General features: G+C 65.3%; 1 protein-coding gene across 4 annotated transcripts in view; it reads left to right on the top strand.

Annotated features, from left to right (window-relative positions):
• Positions 1-19,011, top strand: part of BRSK2 (BR serine/threonine kinase 2) — a 48,092-nt gene that overhangs the window by 20,842 nt on the left and 8,239 nt on the right. For all 4 annotated transcript variants that reach the window (XM_008146836.3, XM_028153712.2, XM_008146834.3 and 1 more), the window contains exons 2-15: positions 6,620-6,714; positions 7,385-7,470; positions 9,133-9,273; positions 9,581-9,697; positions 10,311-10,344; positions 10,469-10,537; positions 10,687-10,833; positions 12,202-12,233; positions 12,526-12,690; positions 12,835-12,932; positions 13,015-13,165; positions 16,365-16,425; positions 17,135-17,342; positions 18,127-18,175. In XM_008146836.3, the coding sequence (XP_008145058.1) occupies positions 6,620-6,714; positions 7,385-7,470; positions 9,133-9,273; positions 9,581-9,697; positions 10,311-10,344; positions 10,469-10,537; positions 10,687-10,833; positions 12,202-12,233; positions 12,526-12,690; positions 12,835-12,932; positions 13,015-13,165; positions 16,365-16,425; positions 17,135-17,342; positions 18,127-18,175 (1,453 nt within the window). The remainder of the gene's footprint in view (positions 1-6,619; positions 6,715-7,384; positions 7,471-9,132; positions 9,274-9,580; positions 9,698-10,310; positions 10,345-10,468; positions 10,538-10,686; positions 10,834-12,201; positions 12,234-12,525; positions 12,691-12,834; positions 12,933-13,014; positions 13,166-16,364; positions 16,426-17,134; positions 17,343-18,126; positions 18,176-19,011) is intronic.

Here is a 19,011-nt window from a genome sequence, read left to right as displayed (position 1 = left end):
CCACTAAGAGCTGGGGCAGGGGGCGCGCGGCTGGAAAGGAGCTCGGCGGGGCGGGGGCGCGGGAAGAACTCCGCCGGGACCGGCTAATGAGGGGGAACGAGCGGCGCTTTGATGTCTGCGCAGCCCCTCCCCGCCTCCCCTGCGGCGTCCGGGGTTGGGGCGGGCGGCCTCGCCGCGGCGCGTTTGTCTGCGAAGCCCGGGCCGCGCGTGCTGCGGAGTGTTTGCTGTGGGCCGGCTGGGCCTGGCCGCCCCCTAGTCTGGGACCCGGGGAGCCCGGGGTGAGGGTGCTCGCTGAGCCCCAGAACCCAATCCGCTGGCCCTGCTTTTCTTGCTCCCCGGCGCCGGACCCGCCCTCTGCCTGCGTGGAGGGGACTTGGAAGCCGGAGGAGCGCGCGTGGGGCCCGGACCCGGGCTCAGGAGGGGAGAAGGTAGCAGCTGAGGCTTCGGCTGGGTGAGGGCAGCCCTTCCGGCGCCTGGGCGCCCGAGTCACTGGTCTAGGCTTCCGGCCGCTCGCCTCCAGTCGGAGGGAGGCTGTCGGGTGTCCAGGTCATCGCCTTGCTACGTCCCCCAGGACTAGAAAGGCTCGGGTCTAGGCCTCAAGCCCAGGGAAGAGCTGGGGTGTGGCCGCAGGAGGCGCCCCAGGAGCGCTGACCACCGGCTTCCGTAGGCACCCCGGCTCAGGCGTCCCACAAGCTGTTGGCCTGGAGCGAGTCCCCTGCGGTCCCTGCGCCCTGCGGTCCCTGCGCCCTGTGGGCGGGGCCGCGCCGGCGCCGGAGGCCCTGTCCGTGGTGCTGAAAGTTGCTCCGGGTGCCTGGGCTCCCGCAGACTCGCCCCACCCTTAGTGGCCCTGGGAAATGAACACCGTCGGCCCCTGGGCTCTCGGTTTCTCCCCACTTCCTTGCCCGGAGCGTTGTTAACTCCCTAAGCCTGTACACAGGGGGCGAAGGGGAGGAGTTCGTGCCTGCACCCGCTGGGGCAGCGACAGGGCAGGGCTTGTGCAGGCTTCCACCTGACCCCTTGTGCAGTGGCGGGAGAGTGGGCCTGGGTGTCACAAAGGCTTGGCCAGCCTGCCTCCCTCTGAGAAAGAGAGCAGGGCTGTTGTGAGGATCAGCGTTCAAGTGGAGGATACTTGGGAGCCTTAGTTCTGACCAGACATTGCTGGAAGGGGTGGCTCCATCCAGGCCGGAGCACTGCGGGAGCCCACGTGCCCCGGGTCAGCCATGGCTCCAGGCTGAGGGGTCTGCAGCCCACAGGCTCAGAGCCACCCCTTCCGGGGTCAAGCAATGGTGAGAACCAGCTTTGCCTGCACTGTGGCTCCTACAAAGGCGGCCGAACCCACACCCCTCTCCACCTCAGTGTCTCCCAGCTGATGCTGGGTGGAGAGCCCACTTGCTGGCTGTGGGGGCATGGGCGGCAGCTCCGATCTCAGTGAGCCACCTGAACATAAGTTCTTCGACCAAGTCCTCGTGGGGTGAACAAAACGTACTGGGAGTTTTCCGATGGAAGGAAACTCGAGGTAAATACTCGGGTGAGTTGAAAATGCCTACACTGGACTCCACAAACGGCCACATACCTGGTCGCTGACACACGGAGCCTTATTCTTTCTGTTCCAGGGGCTGGAGTCAGCGGGCTGGTTCCTCCTGAGGCTGTGAGGGAGAAGCTGGTCCAGGCCCCGTGCCCAGCTCCCGGGGTTCGCCCTGCATCTATGTCCCATCTCCCTGTCTGTCTCCTGGAAGAACTCACTGCGGTTAGGGCCTCCGTGTGCAGGGGGTCTCATAACCCAACTCCATAAACAAGGTCACATTCAGGCAGTCCAGGGACGAGGACTTGGACACATTTTTGGGGGGCCACACACTCCATTTGTGGTTGGGACCCCAGGCGGGTCCCTCTGTCTCCGGGGGCTTAGGAAAGGCTCAGCTAGCTGCCAGAAGCCCTCGGCCATCATCTGGAGCTTGGTCACCTGCCCCTGCCTTCCAGCAACTGGCTGTCCCCTCCATTCCTCACTCCAGTCCGGGCACAGGAGGAGCTGGTCCTGGGAGCCAGGCAGGCCCTTGCTTTCCCCCAGCAGCTGACGCCCCCACTCCTCTCTCACCTGAGGGGAGCTGGCCAGCAGGCAGGGGGTGGGGACTGACCAGAGGCAGTGGTCTTGCCACTCCTGCCAGGGAAGCCGCCACTTTAGTGAGGGCACAGCAGGCTGGTATGTGGGTCCTGGCCTGGGCGTGGGGTTGTGGTCCCTGTGGGGACAGTGTCCTCGGCAGCAGCTCCTGGGACACTCAGGTCCCAGCATGGTCAAGGGCAGCCTGCAGGCTGTGAGCTCCAATCCAGGTCGCTTAGCAGAGGCTGTTGGGGGTGGAGGACTGGGCCCTGTCCTCCCCACAGTCCCGTGGCCCTCTCATCACAGCAGCGGCGCTGCGGCTGCCCCTGCCTGCTCTCGGAGGCTTCTCCCCGGTGCCCACGCGCTGCCAGGCCAGAGGAGGCCGGACTGGCTGGGGGCGGCCCACTCTGCTGACTCACTTTTCCAAGAGCCAGTGCAGTCAGCCCTCCAAGGAGAGCCCAGGCAGGAGGGGTGTCTGCTGCGCTTGGCCGCAGAAACTGCCCCCAACACCCCCACGGTGAGGCTTGTGAGGTGGCGGGAAGTGGGTCACTGTTAGCTGTGCTCGTGGCCCCGGGGAGCTGGCCACATGGTCCCAGAGGCACAGCTGCTAGCGGTGGGGGAGGACAGGGAGTCTCTGTCCCAGGAGTCCGTGGCGCTCGGAGTGGTCCTGTGAGCATTAGTGGCAGGACCTGGGAGGCCGCCCTGCTGCTCCTCTTGGCTCAGCAGTGGACTCAGAGCTGGGACTCTGGCACATCCCGTCCCCCGTAAGTCTCGGGGTGCTGCCCTCTGGTCCCCCGTGCCCAAGGACCAGCTGGCACGCAGCCAGGTGCCTAGTGCACTGTACAGCGAGGTGGCCCGTGGTGCTGAAGTGCATGGCCCAAGGGAGGACAGACTTGTCTGTGACAGGAGGAAATGGGGGGGAGGGGCGGGCACAGGCCAGAAGGACTTTAGGGACAGGAACTCCAGGGCTCTGGAGCGCAGGCCCCACTGGGGGAGGGGCAGGTCTGTGGCTGGGGAGGGAGGGAAGGTGGAGGGATTGGGGAAGGGCTGTGGCGGGGCCAGCCAGTGGGTGATAGGACCTCTTCTAGGCTGTCACGGGGACCTGTGCGGGGGAGAAAACGGGGGAGACGAGAGGCAGGCTTGTGGAGCTTTGAGTCAGAAACAGGGCGGCCCCAGGTCTGCCCTGTGTTCCTGGAGGCCGCAGACTCCAGGGCCAGCTCTCCTTCAGCAGGTTCCACGCCCCACAGCGGGCGCTCAGGGCGACGTGGTCTAGAGTCCGGTGATCTGAATGGGAAAGGGCTTTGCCGGCTGTGGAGGAGCCTCGGCACCTGTGGTCACCTCACAGGACTCTGCCAGCAGGGCCGGGCGGCTCCCAGGTGCGGGACAGAGGCCCCGGGTTGTGTGTCGGGGTCACAGGGCTGGTGGGTGTGGGTTTCCATTGGTGAGGACCTTCCAGGCCTAGCCAGACGCCCAGCACGTCATGCAGCACACCAGAGACCTGCACGGGAAGGTCCCAGGTCACCGTGCAGTGTTGTCACTGTTCCTTCAGGCTGTCACCCAGGACAGGACACGGGTCAGCTTCAGGGAGGAGGCGCCAGAAGCTAAAAGCCCTTAGGAGAGGAGGGGGGAGGGGAGGGGGGGTCAGGCCCCGCCCCACACGGCTATTAGCCTTCGGGAATACGAAGCCCTCACTGGACAGACTAACCTCCAGGCCATAGAACCTCCTCCCGCACCTGTTAAGGGGCATCTGGGAGGGGCCGGGGGGCCGGGGTCACGGGCCATCTATGAGGGCCTGGCCCAGGCAGTGGGCTGGGAGCTACTGCGAGTGTCTTTTGGGGGCAGTAGCTGTAGGAACCGCACCCCGGTCTTCCTCACCCGGGGAAGCGGCCAGCACTTGGAAAACCCCTCTTCCGAGCACACCAGCAGCGCAGACTGCCGCGGCGCCTCCCACAGTGTGACACGGCGCACTTCCCTCTCTCCGTGTGAGCCTGTGTTTGCTATAAAGGCAATAATTAGAGATAAAACACCAATTGGATAATGAGCCTGAGCACTTGGAGGGCTGGGTGATTAGGGCGGCTGTGGGCTTCCCCAGCAGGAGCTGCCTCTGCCCGCCTGAGGCTGCAGCGACTCGGGAGGCTCCTGCGGAGGACTCCCCACTGCCTGTCCCCGGGGACTGGCAGGACTGCTCGGAACCCACCCGTCCCACCCCAGAGACCCCAGCTGTGGGGACCAGGACTTCCAAGGCTGATCTGCCCAGATGGGCAGGGAAGCTTCACCGAGGAGGGGCCCCTGTAGGCCGGACTTTGAGGGATGTATAGGAGTCTGCAGGGCAGGGAGGCAGCAGGTGGATGGAAATGAAATCAGGAGGAAGCCACCAGAGTTCCAGGACACACCCCAGCCATGTGTCCTGGCTGCCTGTGCCCCTGCCCATGAGCAGCTCTGAGGGTGCCCACAGCGTGGGGCTCATCCAGGGCACCTCACGCGCTGTGCCCTTGGTCCTCCCCACCTTTCTGGACACCAGCTGGTGACACAGCCTCCACATCTCCTTGTCTGTGAGATGGGTGCGGGGGGTGTTCCGCTCGGCAGACAGCTGTTGTCTTCGGCGGCTGCATCGTCCAGCTTCCTGCTTCCGGAGGGTCCCGCACTGCTGTCTCCCCGTCAGTCTGAGGCCCCGTGCTTCCTCTTCAGGAAGCAGGAAACCCCCACGGCTGTGACGCCTGCCTGCTAGGGACCCACGTGGAGCGTGAGGGCGTTGGTGTGACTGTGCCCTCCTGCGCAGGCGGGGCGCTCACCAGCGTCCTCCGGTCCCGCTCTGTCCGTTTCCGTGGGTCACAGTTTCCACATCTGTCCAGCAGCTGCTGACCAGCCGTAACTACTCGTGCACTGTTTGGGGACATGACGCTGTTCTTCATGTTCTGCTACATGAACAGCCCTGCAGAGCTGGCCCAGGGCCGTGCCGCCCGCTCACGCCCCCGCCTCTGCCCTGTGGGGGTCTCTCAGGAACCCCCCTCACCTGGCACCCGCCCTGGGCGCTGAGCACTTGTAGTTTGGCTCTCTCGGGGTAGTTAGTGGCCTTTGCTTCCTGTCACCGCTCTTCCCTGGTTCCTCTCGGCCTGGCAGCCTGTTTTGGGGACTTGCCGGACAGTGCTCCCTCTAACGCGGTCTTGCTCCCTCCTGTCTGGGCCAAGGACCGGGGAGTCGGTGCCAGCCCTGTTGCTCTTGGAGGCAGTGGAGCCCCCAGGCCACTGGCTCTGATGGATGGATGGATGGGGGTGCTGCCTTCTCCCGCCCGACCTGGAACCACAGGGCCACTGAGCAGATCAGAGGCCGCCAGGGAGAGGCCCAGGAGCCTGCTGCCCTTCCCGGCAGGGGCCTGGCTCCGCGAACAGACCCTGCGGGCATCGGAGCTTCAGGGCCCCCCACCCTCCGAGCCTGGTGCTGTGCCTCTGGGGGGCACAGCCTCGTCTCTTGGCCACAACAAGGCAGAGGCTGTGGCAGCTGGAGGAGGCCTCCCTGCAGGAGGCTGGGAAGAGGCGTGGGTGCAGGACACACCACAAAGGGCTCTTGAATTGGTAACAACACCCCCACCCCCCCTCCTCGTGTAAAAAGGGGCGGAGACAAACCCAAGCATTTGGGACCTGAGGTGTCTAGGTGGCGATGACAAGGGAGGAGGGGCCTGTGGGGCCACCTTCTGAAGTTGGAAATGACAGTGTGGTGTCCCTCAGCATTCACAGCGGGGAGTCCTGACGTGGTCTGCATCCCTTAAAGCAGCCCAAGTCACGGTCAGGCTGTGGTGCCGTGGCTATCAGGCCCCCCAAATCAGGAAGGGGAGTGCAGGGTGTCTGGCGCCCAAGGCCACAGAGCAGTCCGGCAGGGGGCAGCTGGCAGGGGGCTGGGCGCTGCTGGGAGAGGCTGGAGATGGCAGGTCCCAGCACGGAGGGGGCAGGGGGAGAGGCAGGCACCCAGCTCTGCCCACATGACAAGGGGGCCACGGCCAGGGTCCTTGAAGTGTGGCCTGGAGAGCAGTTATCGGAGTTCCCCCCAGGGGGGCTCCGGGGCGGACCGTGCAGGGCAGGCTGAGGTGTGCTGCCCTGCATGACCGTGGGCCTGGCCTGCTGCCTCGGGTGCCTCTGTCCAGGCTGAGAGGAGGTGGCAGAGCCCGAGTGTGCTGGGGCAGGGACCTCCTGGGCCTGAGGGCACCCAAGCTCCCCTGCTGGGGGCATCTGGGCAGCTGAAGGCCTGGGGGAGGGACTCAGCGTCACCCACATGGGAGCGGGTGTGGGTGGGGCAGAGCTGTCCTGGGCTGTGACCAGGGAGTGTGGGAGGGCAGACAGTGGCCACAGGAGTCCAGCTCGAGGCACACTGAAGGGGCAGGGGCAGAGGCCAGACCTGGAGTGAGGGGCTGTGGTCGGGAGTGAGTGGCATCCCTCCTGGTCAAGCCCCCCACCCGGACCACTCTGGGGTGCGGCACGGCTGTGGGTCCCCAAGGCCCTGGGTGGGTCTGACGGGCTCCTCTCCCCACAGGCCTTGTGAAGCTGGGGATTCACTGTGTCACGTGCCAGAAGGTGGCCATCAAAATCGTCAATCGGGAGAAGCTCAGTGAGTCTGTGTTGATGAAGGTGAGCGCGAGTGGGACAGGCAGGGCACGTGGGGTGGGAGCTGGCCCTGCGATCAGCGCCACAGGCAGGCCGAGGGCCCTGCTGCAGGGAAGGGAGCCAGGTGGGTGAGGGCCAGTGACATCAGTGAGGACCCCTCTGGCTGCTGACGGCAGAGGGGGACTTGGGCGGGGAGGTGGCAGCTGCTTGGATGGGTGGGGCAGTGCAGGGGGGTGGAGGGCAGGTGGACTCTGACCCTGCCTTGGGTAGCACTTGTCTGAGGTCCTGGACTCCGGCTGGGACTCTGAGAGACAGGAGCTGGGGGAAGGGATGGGGCTGTAACTGGGGCCCGTCCCCCTGAAGGCCTGGCAGGGACCACATGCCGCTGGGCAAGGGGCCTGGAGGTGGCCCCGACACCCGTGGGGCTGTGTGTGATGCCGTGTGGGCCGGGCCGTCCCACAGCGGGGAGACCCTGGGGCTAGACTGGCCCTGCCCCAAAGCCCCAGCTGCACCCAAGAGCTCACAGCGGTGCCCCAAGGGGCTGGGCCCACACCTGCCCTCTGTTCCCAGCAGCCGAGGCTCCTGGGGAGGGGGAGGTCGGGATCCATGCCCCACAGGCAGGCACGTTGTGGGTGTTGCATGGGTGTGGGGTCTCCAGGGGCGGAGCCCCGTGTGACGCACTCCTCCTCCGCAGGTGGAGCGGGAGATCGCCATCCTGAAGCTCATCGAACACCCCCACGTCCTCAAGCTGCACGACGTGTATGAAAACAAAAAACATTTGTAGGTATTGCGGGGCCTGGAGCGCTGGGGTGGCCGGAGTGGAGGCCGAGGGCCGGGCGGGAGGGGCGAGACAGGCAGTGGGGCCAGCAGGGCGGTCTCAGGGACAGGCCCGGGCAGTGGCATCACTGCTCCTTGACCAAACACCGGGGACTCACAGAGCCGCCACCCTGAGCCACCATGGGGGACAGGGCTTCCTGGAGGCGTGGCTGGGGTGGGGGTCCAGGGGCCGGGGCACGAATGGCCCAGCTCCAGTGTTGAACAGGATGGGTGACGGAGCTGCCCCGTGGGGGGGGCCTTGAGGAGCAGGGACACTGCCCCCACATGCCTTAGGGAGGCTGGTCGCGGTGTTGGGGCCCCGACACTGGTGAGCCGCAGGAACTCGGCCACCATCAGAACCGTGACAAGGGCCCCGACAGGGGACACACCACTGGCTTGATGGCGGCTTGTCTTGCAGTATCTTGGTGATGTCCCATGAGTTTGGGGGGCAGGCAGGAGCTGGGGCAGGCCTGGTCCACCTCTACGCACAACGTGCAGGACACCGGTCACCTCCTTGCTTCTGGGAGATACTTTTGAGGACGGACGGCAGAGCACTTGGCTCTGAGGAGGCCACCTGGGGGGGGTCAGGAAGCAGGGAGGAAGGGTCTAGGAGGACTGCCAGAGGAGGGGATACGGCTCGGGCAAAGGCCTGGTGACCGGAGCAGGAGGCCTAGGATGAAGGTGGCCAGTGGCCAGTCCAGGTCCTGCTGGGGCCAGCCCCCTCCCAGGGGGTCAGAAGTCCCAAGACAGCTCAGGGAGCCTGGAGGCGCAGTAGCAAGCGGGGTCACTGAGGTCAGGGCACCTGGGGGGCACCTCCAGCCTGTGCTGTGCTTTGGCTTTCCCGCTCCCGCCGGGGTGCCACCCAGTGCCCCCTGCCGTGTCTCCAGCCCCTCCCCACTCCTCTCCACAGACAGACTCCTTATGCCCTGAGGGTGCCCCCCCACTGACCCCTTGAGTCCTGCAAGACCAGCTCTGGAGACAGCTGGTCCCCGGGGCCCACACGCTCCTCCCCACCAGCCCCTCCGGCGCCTCTCCCCCTGCTCTGTCCTCTCCTCCCGTCCCTCTCCCTCCCGCAAGCCACTGCTGCCCACTAGCAAGTCCTAGGGGAGTCTGCACAGCCCTCGGTCCAAGCTCCTCTGAGGCTCAGGACCCCCATCCCCGAAACCAGCCCCACAGGCTCCACCAGGGGCTCGGACAGAGGCTTCTCATTCACCACCTTCAGAGGGCTTGGGTTCTCCCCGCCACCATCCCCCAATGTCTTTCTGCCCTCTACCTCCTGACCCTTCTCGTCCCCACCCCCTGCACCTCCAGCCCCTTTTCCACCTGCTGGGGAGGGTCCGTGTCTGATTTGTCCCCTGCTCCGGAAGCCTAATCTGGGCTGGGCAGGGCCTGGAAGGGCCACACCCCAGCTCCTGGAGGGTCGTCAGCAGCCACAGTGCCCCACTCACCGTGGGGCCCAACGGTCCCGCAGCGGGGGGCAAAGTGTGGCCCTGCTCCCAGACCCTGGCGCTGGAGGCGGGCTTGCCAGGCGTGGGGAAGGAGGGGAGGGGGGTCCTCATGCCGAGGATGGCCCCGAGGTGGGCCAGCAGGCGTGTGCACCCACCTGAAGCCCGCCCGTCCCCGCAGATACCTGGTGCTAGAACATGTGTCTGGTGGGGAGCTCTTTGACTACCTGGTCAAAAAGGGGAGGCTGACCCCCAAAGAGGCCCGCAAGTTTTTCCGGCAGATCATCTCAGCGCTGGATTTCTGCCACAGCCACTCCATCTGGTGCGAGCCGCCCCCCACGTGACCCACCCCTAGGTGTCCCGCCCCCACTGACGCCCCTCTGATGGCCCCAGAGCAGGTGTGCGGGACGCAGGGAGGGGGAGGGACTCCCTGCTCAGGAGCCTGAGGGAGCACGTGGTGTGACCTGAGCCTCCCAGTCCCTCCATCCCAGACCAGCAGCCAACCGCCAGGCAGGCGACTTCCGATTGGCTGCCTGTGACATCACCAGGCTGTGCTGCCATTGGCCGGGTGCCGTGTGGGTGGGGTTTGGGGGAGGGACCCAGGTCAGCCTCCGCCGCCTCCCTTCCAGCCACAGGGATCTGAAACCAGAAAATCTCCTGCTGGACGAGAAGAACAACATCCGGATCGCGGACTTCGGCATGGCGTCCCTGCAGGTGGGGGACAGCCTACTGGAGACCAGCTGCGGGTGAGTGGGCGCCCCGGCCGGCCACCCGCCATCCGCTGCACCCGCGCCCTCTCCCGGCCACCGCCAGTGCTGCAAGGCCGCGGGTGGCTCAGTGCTGTGGTCCCTTGGAGGCCCGGAGTGAGTGGTCTCCGTGGCCCCAAGCCCCCGTCCAGCCCCTCACAGCCTGGGCTGCAGGCAGGACCCCTGGTTCTGCTCCTGGCGGTGGCTCCGATGTGCGGCGCTGTGAGGGGGCCCGTCAGGCCCTGGAGGCAGGCGGGTCTGGCCCCCGTGGCGGGCAAGCTGGTGTGCCATCCTCCTGCTCTGTGCACTCAGCGGTGGTGCTGGGTTGGGACCCCAGTCCGTGACGTGGCCCTTCCTCTGATGCCTGCCTTCTGGGACCAGAACGTCTAGGCAGCCTAGATGTCTCCTAGGCTGGTCTCCCCCCTGAGTAGGGGGTGGGGTGGCAGCAAAGCCCTTTTAGGCTCCTGTGGGGCCGCCTTCTGGGGCGGTGTGTGCTGGGGGGACGGCACCTCTTTCAGCGTCCACCTGCTGTGGTCCTGGGGCAGCCTCGAGGTCATGGCTGGGCGGACAGCGAGCCCCCAGCCTGCGCCCTGACTGCTGCTTTTGCCTTCAGGTCCCCCCACTATGCCTGCCCCGAGGTGATCCGGGTAAGTAGTCACCACGCGCCCCTGTCCCTGCCTGTCCAAGGGACCTCACCCCCGCCCTCGCGGACCCCAGACCCTCCACCTGGGCCCCTCTTTCTCCACGAAGCCAACCACACCGCCCTCGCAGGGAGAAAAGTACGACGGGCGCAAGGCGGACGTGTGGAGCTGCGGAGTGATCCTGTTCGCGCTGCTGGTGGTGAGCCCGCCGTCCACACCCTGCTCCGCCCTGACCCGTTCGCCTCGCCTCCCCGCCCGTCCCTCACCCTTCCATCTCTGTGCCGCCCCTCTGTGCCGCCCCTCCCGCCCAGTCCCCCGCCCCACGGTGACCCCGTCCCCGGCCGGCAGGGGGCGCTGCCCTTCGACGATGACAACCTGCGGCAGCTGCTGGAGAAGGTGAAGCGGGGAGTGTTCCACATGCCGCACTTCATCCCGCCCGACTGCCAGAGCCTGCTGCGTGGCATGATCGAAGTGGATGCGGCGCGGCGCCTGACGGTGCGTGCGGGCGCAGAGAGGGTCAGAGGGTGCGGGCCTACACTTCCAGTCCAGACTTAAGGGCCCCCAGGGGTAGAGGTTCCATCTCCATGCCACCTCCCGGGAAGGGAGACCTGTGCCTTGCGAGTGTGGTACAGAGAGCCCTGGATGTGCGGGCTATACACATGCGTGAGTGAATGCATAGCTATGTGTGCGCACAGGTGTATGCATGTGTGTGTCCACATGTATGAATGTGCATATGTGTGAGAGTGCATGCAGTTGTTTGCACGTTTCATAAGTGTGAGTGCATGAGTGCAGGCACAGCAGTGTGCGCATACACGTGTACACAGGTATGTGCACTCATGCACATGAGAACCGTTCATAGGTGTGTGTGCCCTTGCATGAGTGTCTGCATAACTAACAGGTATGTGCACACGTGTGCATGTACACAGGTGCACAGGTAGTAGTCACGTGTGTAAGCATGTGCCCAGGTGTGAACGTGTGCACGGATATGTGGGTATGTGCACAGGGGCCTCCTGCTGGCTGTGTCCGGCAGGTGTGCCTGGGAGACCAGCATTCACCAACTCTAGCACTGTCCCTCAGCTTCCAGGCCAGCCCTGACAGTGGACACAGCTCATCATGACACTGACCATGGGTGGGGGGGGCGTGTTCTGAGGGAAGTCCCACTTCTGAAAGAAGCCGGTAGGCAGCCAGGGCTTAGCTGGTACCAGGATGTTAGGTCCCCAGGGCAAGGGCAGCAGGACTCCCCTGGACTGGTCTTTCCAGGACAGGGGTGGCCTGGTGACCAAGAGGCCATCTCCCAACCGCCCCAATCCAGCTGTCCCCAGGCTGGTGGAGAGGCACTTGGAGAGCAGGCCTCTGAGCCCCCTGCTCTCACCTGCACCCCAGCCCCTCCCCGCACGTGGGCCACCCCTGGCTGCCTTCTGCTCTCCTCCCTCAGGCCTCCTTCTCTGAGCCACCAGGGGTCCCCTGCCTCCTACCCATCCCTGCAGCCCCCACTATCCCCACCGTCCTTTCCCTAGACTGGCATTTCCTCTTCCACTGGGGAGGCAGGGTCAGGGGGCTAGTCTGGAGCCTCTGGGAACGCAGCCCCTCCCCATTTTCCTCCATCCCCACCCTCTCCTCCCCCCCACCTTCCCTCCACGTCCTCACCCTGCCCTCCCTTCATCCTTCCCCCTTCTCCTTCCTCCCCATACCCTCTCCCCATCATCCCTCCTCCTCCCTCCCCTCTTCCTGCTGGCTATCTTCCTCCACGGTAGTCCTCCCCGCCCCCCCGCCCCCAGGTGCTCCCAGCTCCTGCTCCCTCTGGCCTCCTAACGTGGGCTCCCTGCTCCCTCCATACTAACTTCCTGTTTCTCTCTCTTGTAGCTAGAGCACATTCAGAAACACATATGGTATATGTAAGTAGCTTTTCCTCCCACTCATCGCCTGCTTTGCCTGTCGCTGCAGCCGGAGGGCCTGCTAGGGAAGGCGGGGGGGAGGACCCAGCCCAGCGCAGGCCTGCCCCCAGCCTCAGCCCAGCGCTCAGGGACTCCCGGCATGCCTGCGCTGGGCACAGCAGCGTGCAGGAGGTGTGCAGGGGCTGGGACAGGGAGAGAGCAGCAGGACTCAGGGTCCCCAGGAAGGGCTGGGGGGAAGGAGCCTTAGGCCTGCCGAGATCAGTGATCACTGGTGGTGCCCTGTCATCCACAGAGGGGGCAAGAACGAGCCTGAGCCGGAGCAGCCCATCCCCCGAAAGGTGCAGATCCGCTCCCTGCCCAGCCTGGAGGACATTGACCCCGACGTGCTGGACAGCATGCACTCGCTGGGCTGCTTCCGAGACCGCAACAAGCTGCTGCAGGACCTGCTGTCCGAGGAGTATGTCCCCCGTGGGGTCCTGCAGGCAGCAGCGGGGATGGTGGGCTGTGGGAGGGAATGCTGTGGCCCCAGGATTACTGTCCAGCAGTGGACACCGTGCTTGCTGACCCTTCTCGCCCCCCCCCCCCTTCTATCCCCCAACAGGGAGAACCAGGAGAAGATGATCTATTTCCTCCTCCTGGACCGGAAAGAAAGGTACCCCAGCCACGAGGATGAGGACCTGCCCCCCAGGAACGAAATAGGTACAAGGTCCCAGGAAGCCTGGCCCACACCAGCCCTGCCAGAGGCAGCAGGCTGCCTGGCCTGACCCCCATCTGCACACAGACCCTCCCCGGAAGCGCGTGGACTCCCCAATGCTGAACCGGCACGGCAAGCGGCGGCCTGAACGCAAGTCCATGGAGGTGCTCAGTGTGACAGACGGCGGCTCTCCGGTGCCTGCTCGGCGGGCCATCGAGATGGCCCAGCACAGCCAGAGGTACGTGCCTTCTGAGGGGACCCAGTGCCCTACCTGCTTGTGCCCTGGCCTGCAGTGAAGGCACCCCTCCTGAGCTGTGCTGGGCCTAACTCATCTCTGCCCCTGGCCCTGGGGCTGGGCCGGCTGCACTGGGCTGCACGGGCTGAGCTGGGCAGGGCTTTGCTTTGTTGGCCTGGGCTGTTAGGCCATCCTGGACTAGACTGGACTGGGCTGAGCTGGGCTAGACTGGGTTGGGCTGAGTTGGATTGGGCTGAATTGAGGTAGAATAGACTGGATCATGGTCCAGCTATGTTCAGAGCCAGCAGCCTAGCAGGCTTGTCCCCACTTAACCGCTGGTCCCGTGTTTGGGTCCCCTATGGCTGTGCAAGGGGCATGAAAATGGAATTCAGGGGGATGATGAGCAGATCTAGACTGTCCCAGCAGATCCCCCTGGAGGAAGCAGACGTCCAGGCCCACAGCCATAGCTGTGAGGCCCTTGGCCAATCCTCACCTGGCACTGTTAGGTTGAGGTCGAATGTTCTTGCCCAGAAGGGGGCTTCAGCTGTCTGCCCGTACCCCTGGGGAGCACCGTGGGTGGTCCAAACAGCCCCAGCTATCTCTGGTCAGCTGGGTGCTGGGTGCTGAAGCTGGCCAAGCCTCCCAAGGAATTTACCATCAAACAGGGGAACCACAGGGCAGCCGGGCCACCATCATGATTAAACTGGGCTGATGGCCCACAGCCCCCTGGTGGTCCTGGGTCCTCCCCAGGAAACCAGGCTGGCTCAGCCTCTGGCCTAGGGTCCTGGCCTTCTGAAGCCTCTATCCAGGTCTCCAGACAGCTGTGGCCTACCGCCCACAGACTCTGGCACCGGGGTGGGGCAAGGGGAGGAGCAAGGGGAAGGTCCCCTGCTGGCCACACTTCTGCCCAGTGCCACACCTGCCCTGCTTGTTGTGGGCACACTTCTGCCCAGCCCAGCTCCCCAAGCTCGGCCCTTGGCTTCTGGCTGGAACCCCGCGGGGCTGGCTGAGTGCTGACCTGGCCCTCCCTGCACCAGCTTCCCCACACCCACCCACCCCACCTGCCTGGGCCTGGGGTAGGGGTTGGGCGTGGGAGGCCACCCTGCCGTGGCTTCTACTCTGCTTCCCAGGCCTGGCTGCCACGGGGTGCTGGGTGCTAGGGTGGGGTTGGTGTGACCCAGCCTGATGGTCACCTGAAAGCCCCTTCCTCCCAGCACTTCCCAGCCCCCAGCTCCTGGGCTGCCTCCTCTTCTGGCCATAGGGTGCTGAGTGACAGTGGGCCTCCTGCTGGGGCTGATGCTGAGTACCCTGCAGGTCACCAGGGGGTGCTGTGCCCCTGGAGCTCTCCTGCTCGTGTCCCCTGGCGTCTGTGTGCCCTGCGCACAGCTAAGAGCTGTGTGGTCTGGCCTCCAGGCCGTCTGGCGGCGCTGTGGCAGTAACTCTGTTTTCTCGCTTTGTTCCCGCTGTAGTAAAGCAATGTTCAGTAAAAGCCTGGATATCGCTGAAGCCCACCCCCAATTCAGCAAAGAAGACAGGTATACACCCTGCCCACCCGCCCCGCCCCCAGCCCCCCAGGCGACTCGGGCCTGGTGGCAGGGCTGGGCCTGAGGCTCTGGCCTGCTCCCCTTTGGCAAGGGAACCTTCCAGAAGCCGGGGGAAAAGCTGGGTCAGGCCAGGCTGAGGCCCAGGAGGAGTGGGCTACTGGGCAAGGCCAACGGCCAGCCCGAGGGGCTGGGAGACCCACTGTGCTCTCCCTGCCCTGGGCGCCTGAGGGGTTGCAGGTGTGAGGCCCCATCTGGCCCACCTTGATGTGGCTGGTGGTGGTCCTGGTTAACCTCCCCTTGGCCAGCGCTGTCCCCTGGGGCCACCATGCTGCCCACTAGGGCCTGAGTGGAAGTGGCAGCCAGAGGCGGCTCAGCCATCCCGAGCCCATTGCAGCCTCCCAAGTTGGTGGCAGGAGGTGTGCTGGTCACACCAGGCCTTTGTGAGCCCCCTGCCCTGCACCTGCAGGGCCCACTGCCTAAGGGCGACATGGTTGGGCCTGCCCCGTGGCCCCCCACGGTCTCGCCGCCCTTGCTTCTGGGCTGCAGGCTTTGTCCTGTCTAGGCAGCCATGGCTCAGTCTCCAGAAGCTGCCTGGCTGGGCAGGAGGGCGTGTGGACGGCTCCCACTCCTTTCTCCCCTTGCTGCTCTCTGCTTCCTGGTGCCAAGCGACAAGCTTGCACTAGCTCGGGGGGAGGCCCCAGGCACTGGGCCTCACTGTGGCTGCTGGGGGGCACCAACTGGGACTCAGCATCGGAAAGCTTTGGGCTGGGGGACTGGGGCCCCCAGCTCTGTGCCTGGGTCAGGTGGGGGAGGACAGTCATGGCCATGGGGCCCCAGCTCACAGGTGCTGGTGGGAGTGGCCAGGAGCCAAGGTCTGGCCAGCATGGGCCCCATTCCTCCCCCAGGCCCAGGTGTGGCAGGCGAGACCCCTCTCCAGGCCATGCTGGCCGGGGTGGGCAGGCGGCAGGGCAGTCCACCATTCCCCTGTCCTCTCCTAGGGCTGCATCAGCCCCCAGTCCCACTCCTTTCCCTAAGGACCGCAGGTGTGGTAAGTCCCTGCAGGCCGTGTCTGCCCCAAGTGGGCACAGCTGTGTGCCTGTATCAGCTGGGCACCTGGGATTACCGTCTCTCTCCAGCCATGCCCAGGCCAGGCCTGCGGGCCCAGTGCGGTCTGTGGTGGAAAAGATCAGTGTCCACCCCAGCCTTGTCTTGCCCAGGCCCTGGTCGTGCAAGTGAGGAGAGGGCCAAGGGCTGGCCTGCTGTGGGCAGGTCTGGACTGGGCAGGTGGGTCGTGGGTGCCGAGGGGCTGGCTAATGCCCAGCTGGTGGCCCTGGGCCAGCACAGCCTTGGGGGTCAGGTGATTCCTGGCAGCTGGAATGTGGAGAGGGGCCTGGCACAGGCTGGGTTCAGTTTCCAGGAATCTGCAACCTTCCTCATCCCTTTGCCCACCTGAGCCCCCGCAGACACTGGCAGAGGGCTCCAAGGCTGCACCATGGGGCTCCGACGGGGGTCCCAAAGAGGCTGCAGGATCTCTCCTGATGAGGACAGGCGGGTGGGGACAGCAGGACAGTCCTGGGCACCCAGGCCTCCTGTGGGAAGAGAAGCTGTGCGCCTGTGGCCCGTCTCAGCTGAGCCCCGCTCTGCACCTGTGTCCCCAGGTCCCGATCCATCAGCGGCGCTTCCTCAGGCCTCTCCACCAGCCCACTCAGCAGCCCCCGGGTGAGTGATGCCCCCTCCACTCAGGCTCCCAAACCGAAGGTGCTCGGGAGGGGCCGGGCGGCCCTGGAAGAGGCCCTTGCCATTCCCACCTGCTGGGGCCACGCGTGGTGCTGCTGTTCTGCGGCTCTGGCTGCTCTTGCTAACTGCACGTTTTTTGTTTTGTTTTGTGTGTTTTCTTGTGTGTTACTTGTTTTCTTTCGTGGCAAATGCTCCGCCCCCACATGCCTGCACCCGTGGGTCTTCCTGGGGTTCTGTGTGCATGTGGGTGGGGGCACGGATGCATGGTTGACTCCTGCATGGCGGACCCGCATTCCACTCCCTGCCCTCGGTGCCTGCCCTGTAGCCTGTTAGGAAATTTGTCCTGCCCCCCCCTCCCCCTGAACTCCCCTTCGTGGCCTGCACCCTGGCCACCTCCATGGAACCTGAAGTTTGTCAGAGCACCTCTCGGCCCGGACACATCCCTCCGCAGGCCGCCCCGCGGCCCAACCCCAAGACCCAGACCTTGCCAAGCAAGGCCAAGCTGACCGACAAGCCTCTGCAGGGCACCAAGTCCAACCCATTCCCAGCCAGCACCCAGGCCCGGCACCCTGTCCCCAGCGGCCTTGGCCCCCAGCTGGCCCCGCCCCTGGGGCTGGCCCCTCTGCCTGCCCCCACCCGGCTTCCGCTCACTGGGACTGAACCGAACACTAAATCTGTCCCCACCATACAGGTGACCCCTCACCCCTCTCCAAGGGGCAGTCCCCTCCCTACCCCCAAGGGGACGCCGGTGCACACGCCCAAGGAAAGCCCAGCCGGCACACCCAACCCCACACCGCCGTCCAGCCCCAGCGTCGGAGGGGTGCCCTGGAGGACAAGGCTCAACTCCATCAAGAACAGCTTCCTAGGGTCACCTCGCTTCCACCGCCGGAAACTGCAGGGTGAGCTCAGTGACGGCAGGGCACAGGTGGGGGGCAGGGCCTGGGGAGCACTGCCCATCCTGGCCAGCAAGGCAAGAGGAGCCAGGCAGGGGTCACCCTACCAAAAGCACTGGATCGTGCCTGGGTCTGCTAGACTGGCACAGGCCTAGGCAGCATCATAGATTTCCACTATTTACCAGCCTGCTCAGCCTGTGCCCAGGCCCACACAGTACAGACCTTGGCACCCAGTGGGCACAGGCTTGGGAGCCCTCCTGGGACCCTTGCTTCTCCTTAGCCCAGTGGCCTCCTCAGTACGGGCTGCCTGAGGCCCAGGGAGGAGAGATGGCCACTGGGTGGGTGTGGACATGATGATCAGGAAGCCCACAGGGTAATGGAGGTAAGCCTGCCCCTGTGTGCTGGGTGCCGAAGGTCAGTTGGCACTGCCTAGCTATCTGGGCTCACCAGTCCCACTGCACAGCCAAGGGGTGAGGCGTGGGGCCCAGTGCCAAGGGGCAGTCCCCTCCCCACCCCCAAGGGGATGCTGTGCACACACCCAAGGAGAGCCCAGCCAGCACACCCAACACCTGGAGGGACAGCAGGACTGGCTGAAGGCCAGAGCAGGCCTAGCCTGGTTTCAGCACCAGAGGTCAGGACAGCTCCCAATGCCCCAAGGCTCCCAAGACCCCCACCAGGAAGGCGCCCGTAAACAGTATGTGGGTGCTCCATAGGACCCCCCCACGGTGCAGGGCCTGTGGGGAGGGCATAGTGGTCACCACACCTCTCTCTGTCCTTCCTGTGTGCACAGTCCCGACGCCAGAGGAGATGTCCAACCTGACCCCGGAGTCCTCCCCAGAGTAAGTGGCCCTGCATGAGCAGGTGGGATCTGTCAACCTCCCGCCTGGTGCTGGGATGCCAAGAGCACGAGGGGGCCGCAGGGTACCCTCCCACGTAACAGGCCGCAGAACCCACAAGGGCTTCGGGCTGAGCATCCCAGCCCACAGGTCCTTCTCCCTTTCTCCCTGTGGCCCCTGCTGCCGCTGGTCCTCTCCTCCACCTCCTGCCTCAGCCACCTCCTCTCCAGCGTGCGCTTCTCGGAGCCTCCTACACTTTGAACACCAGGCGGGGAGCAGGGCCTAGGGTGGTAGGGGAGCCGTTAGGGGACAGCTCAGTTCTGCTCTGAGCCACAGCCTGGGAGAAGGGCCTATGCTGGCTGGAGGCAGTACGGCATAGCCACTCCTCGGAGGGACTGTGGCACACTTGCTGAGCCCTGACCGCCACACGAGGGAGCCACATGGGCCTGGCTTGCTCACACTTCAGACACAGCAAGTGCCCTGGACGTGCTGAGCGTGCGGAGGCCTTCAGGACTGGTCTGTGGTGCCTTCTACAGGGGTTTCCACTGGGGTGGGATGCTGGGCAGAGCAGAGCCCAGAAGGTGGCCAGACGTGTCGGGTTGTAAAGATGGAGGATCTCAAGATGAAGTCACAGTGCAGGCCAAGGAGGAGGGATAGCCAGCAACAGCCTGCGGGAACATGTGTAGGAGGTGGCCTTGGCCAAGGCCAGGTGCAGAAAGACCCTCGGATCATCGTCACATGAGAGGAAGATGCAGGGGCCATGGGAGCGATGGGGAAACGGCCACACCCCACCCTGCAGAAGGTCTGCATACGGAGATGCCCCACACTCAGGGTCTTTA

The sequence above is a fragment of the Eptesicus fuscus genome, chromosome 13 (genome assembly GCF_027574615.1).
Source record: "Eptesicus fuscus isolate TK198812 chromosome 13, DD_ASM_mEF_20220401, whole genome shotgun sequence".
Classification (NCBI taxonomy): Eukaryota; Metazoa; Chordata; class Mammalia; order Chiroptera; family Vespertilionidae; genus Eptesicus; species Eptesicus fuscus.
This window is presented reverse-complemented; position numbering and strand designations above follow the sequence as displayed.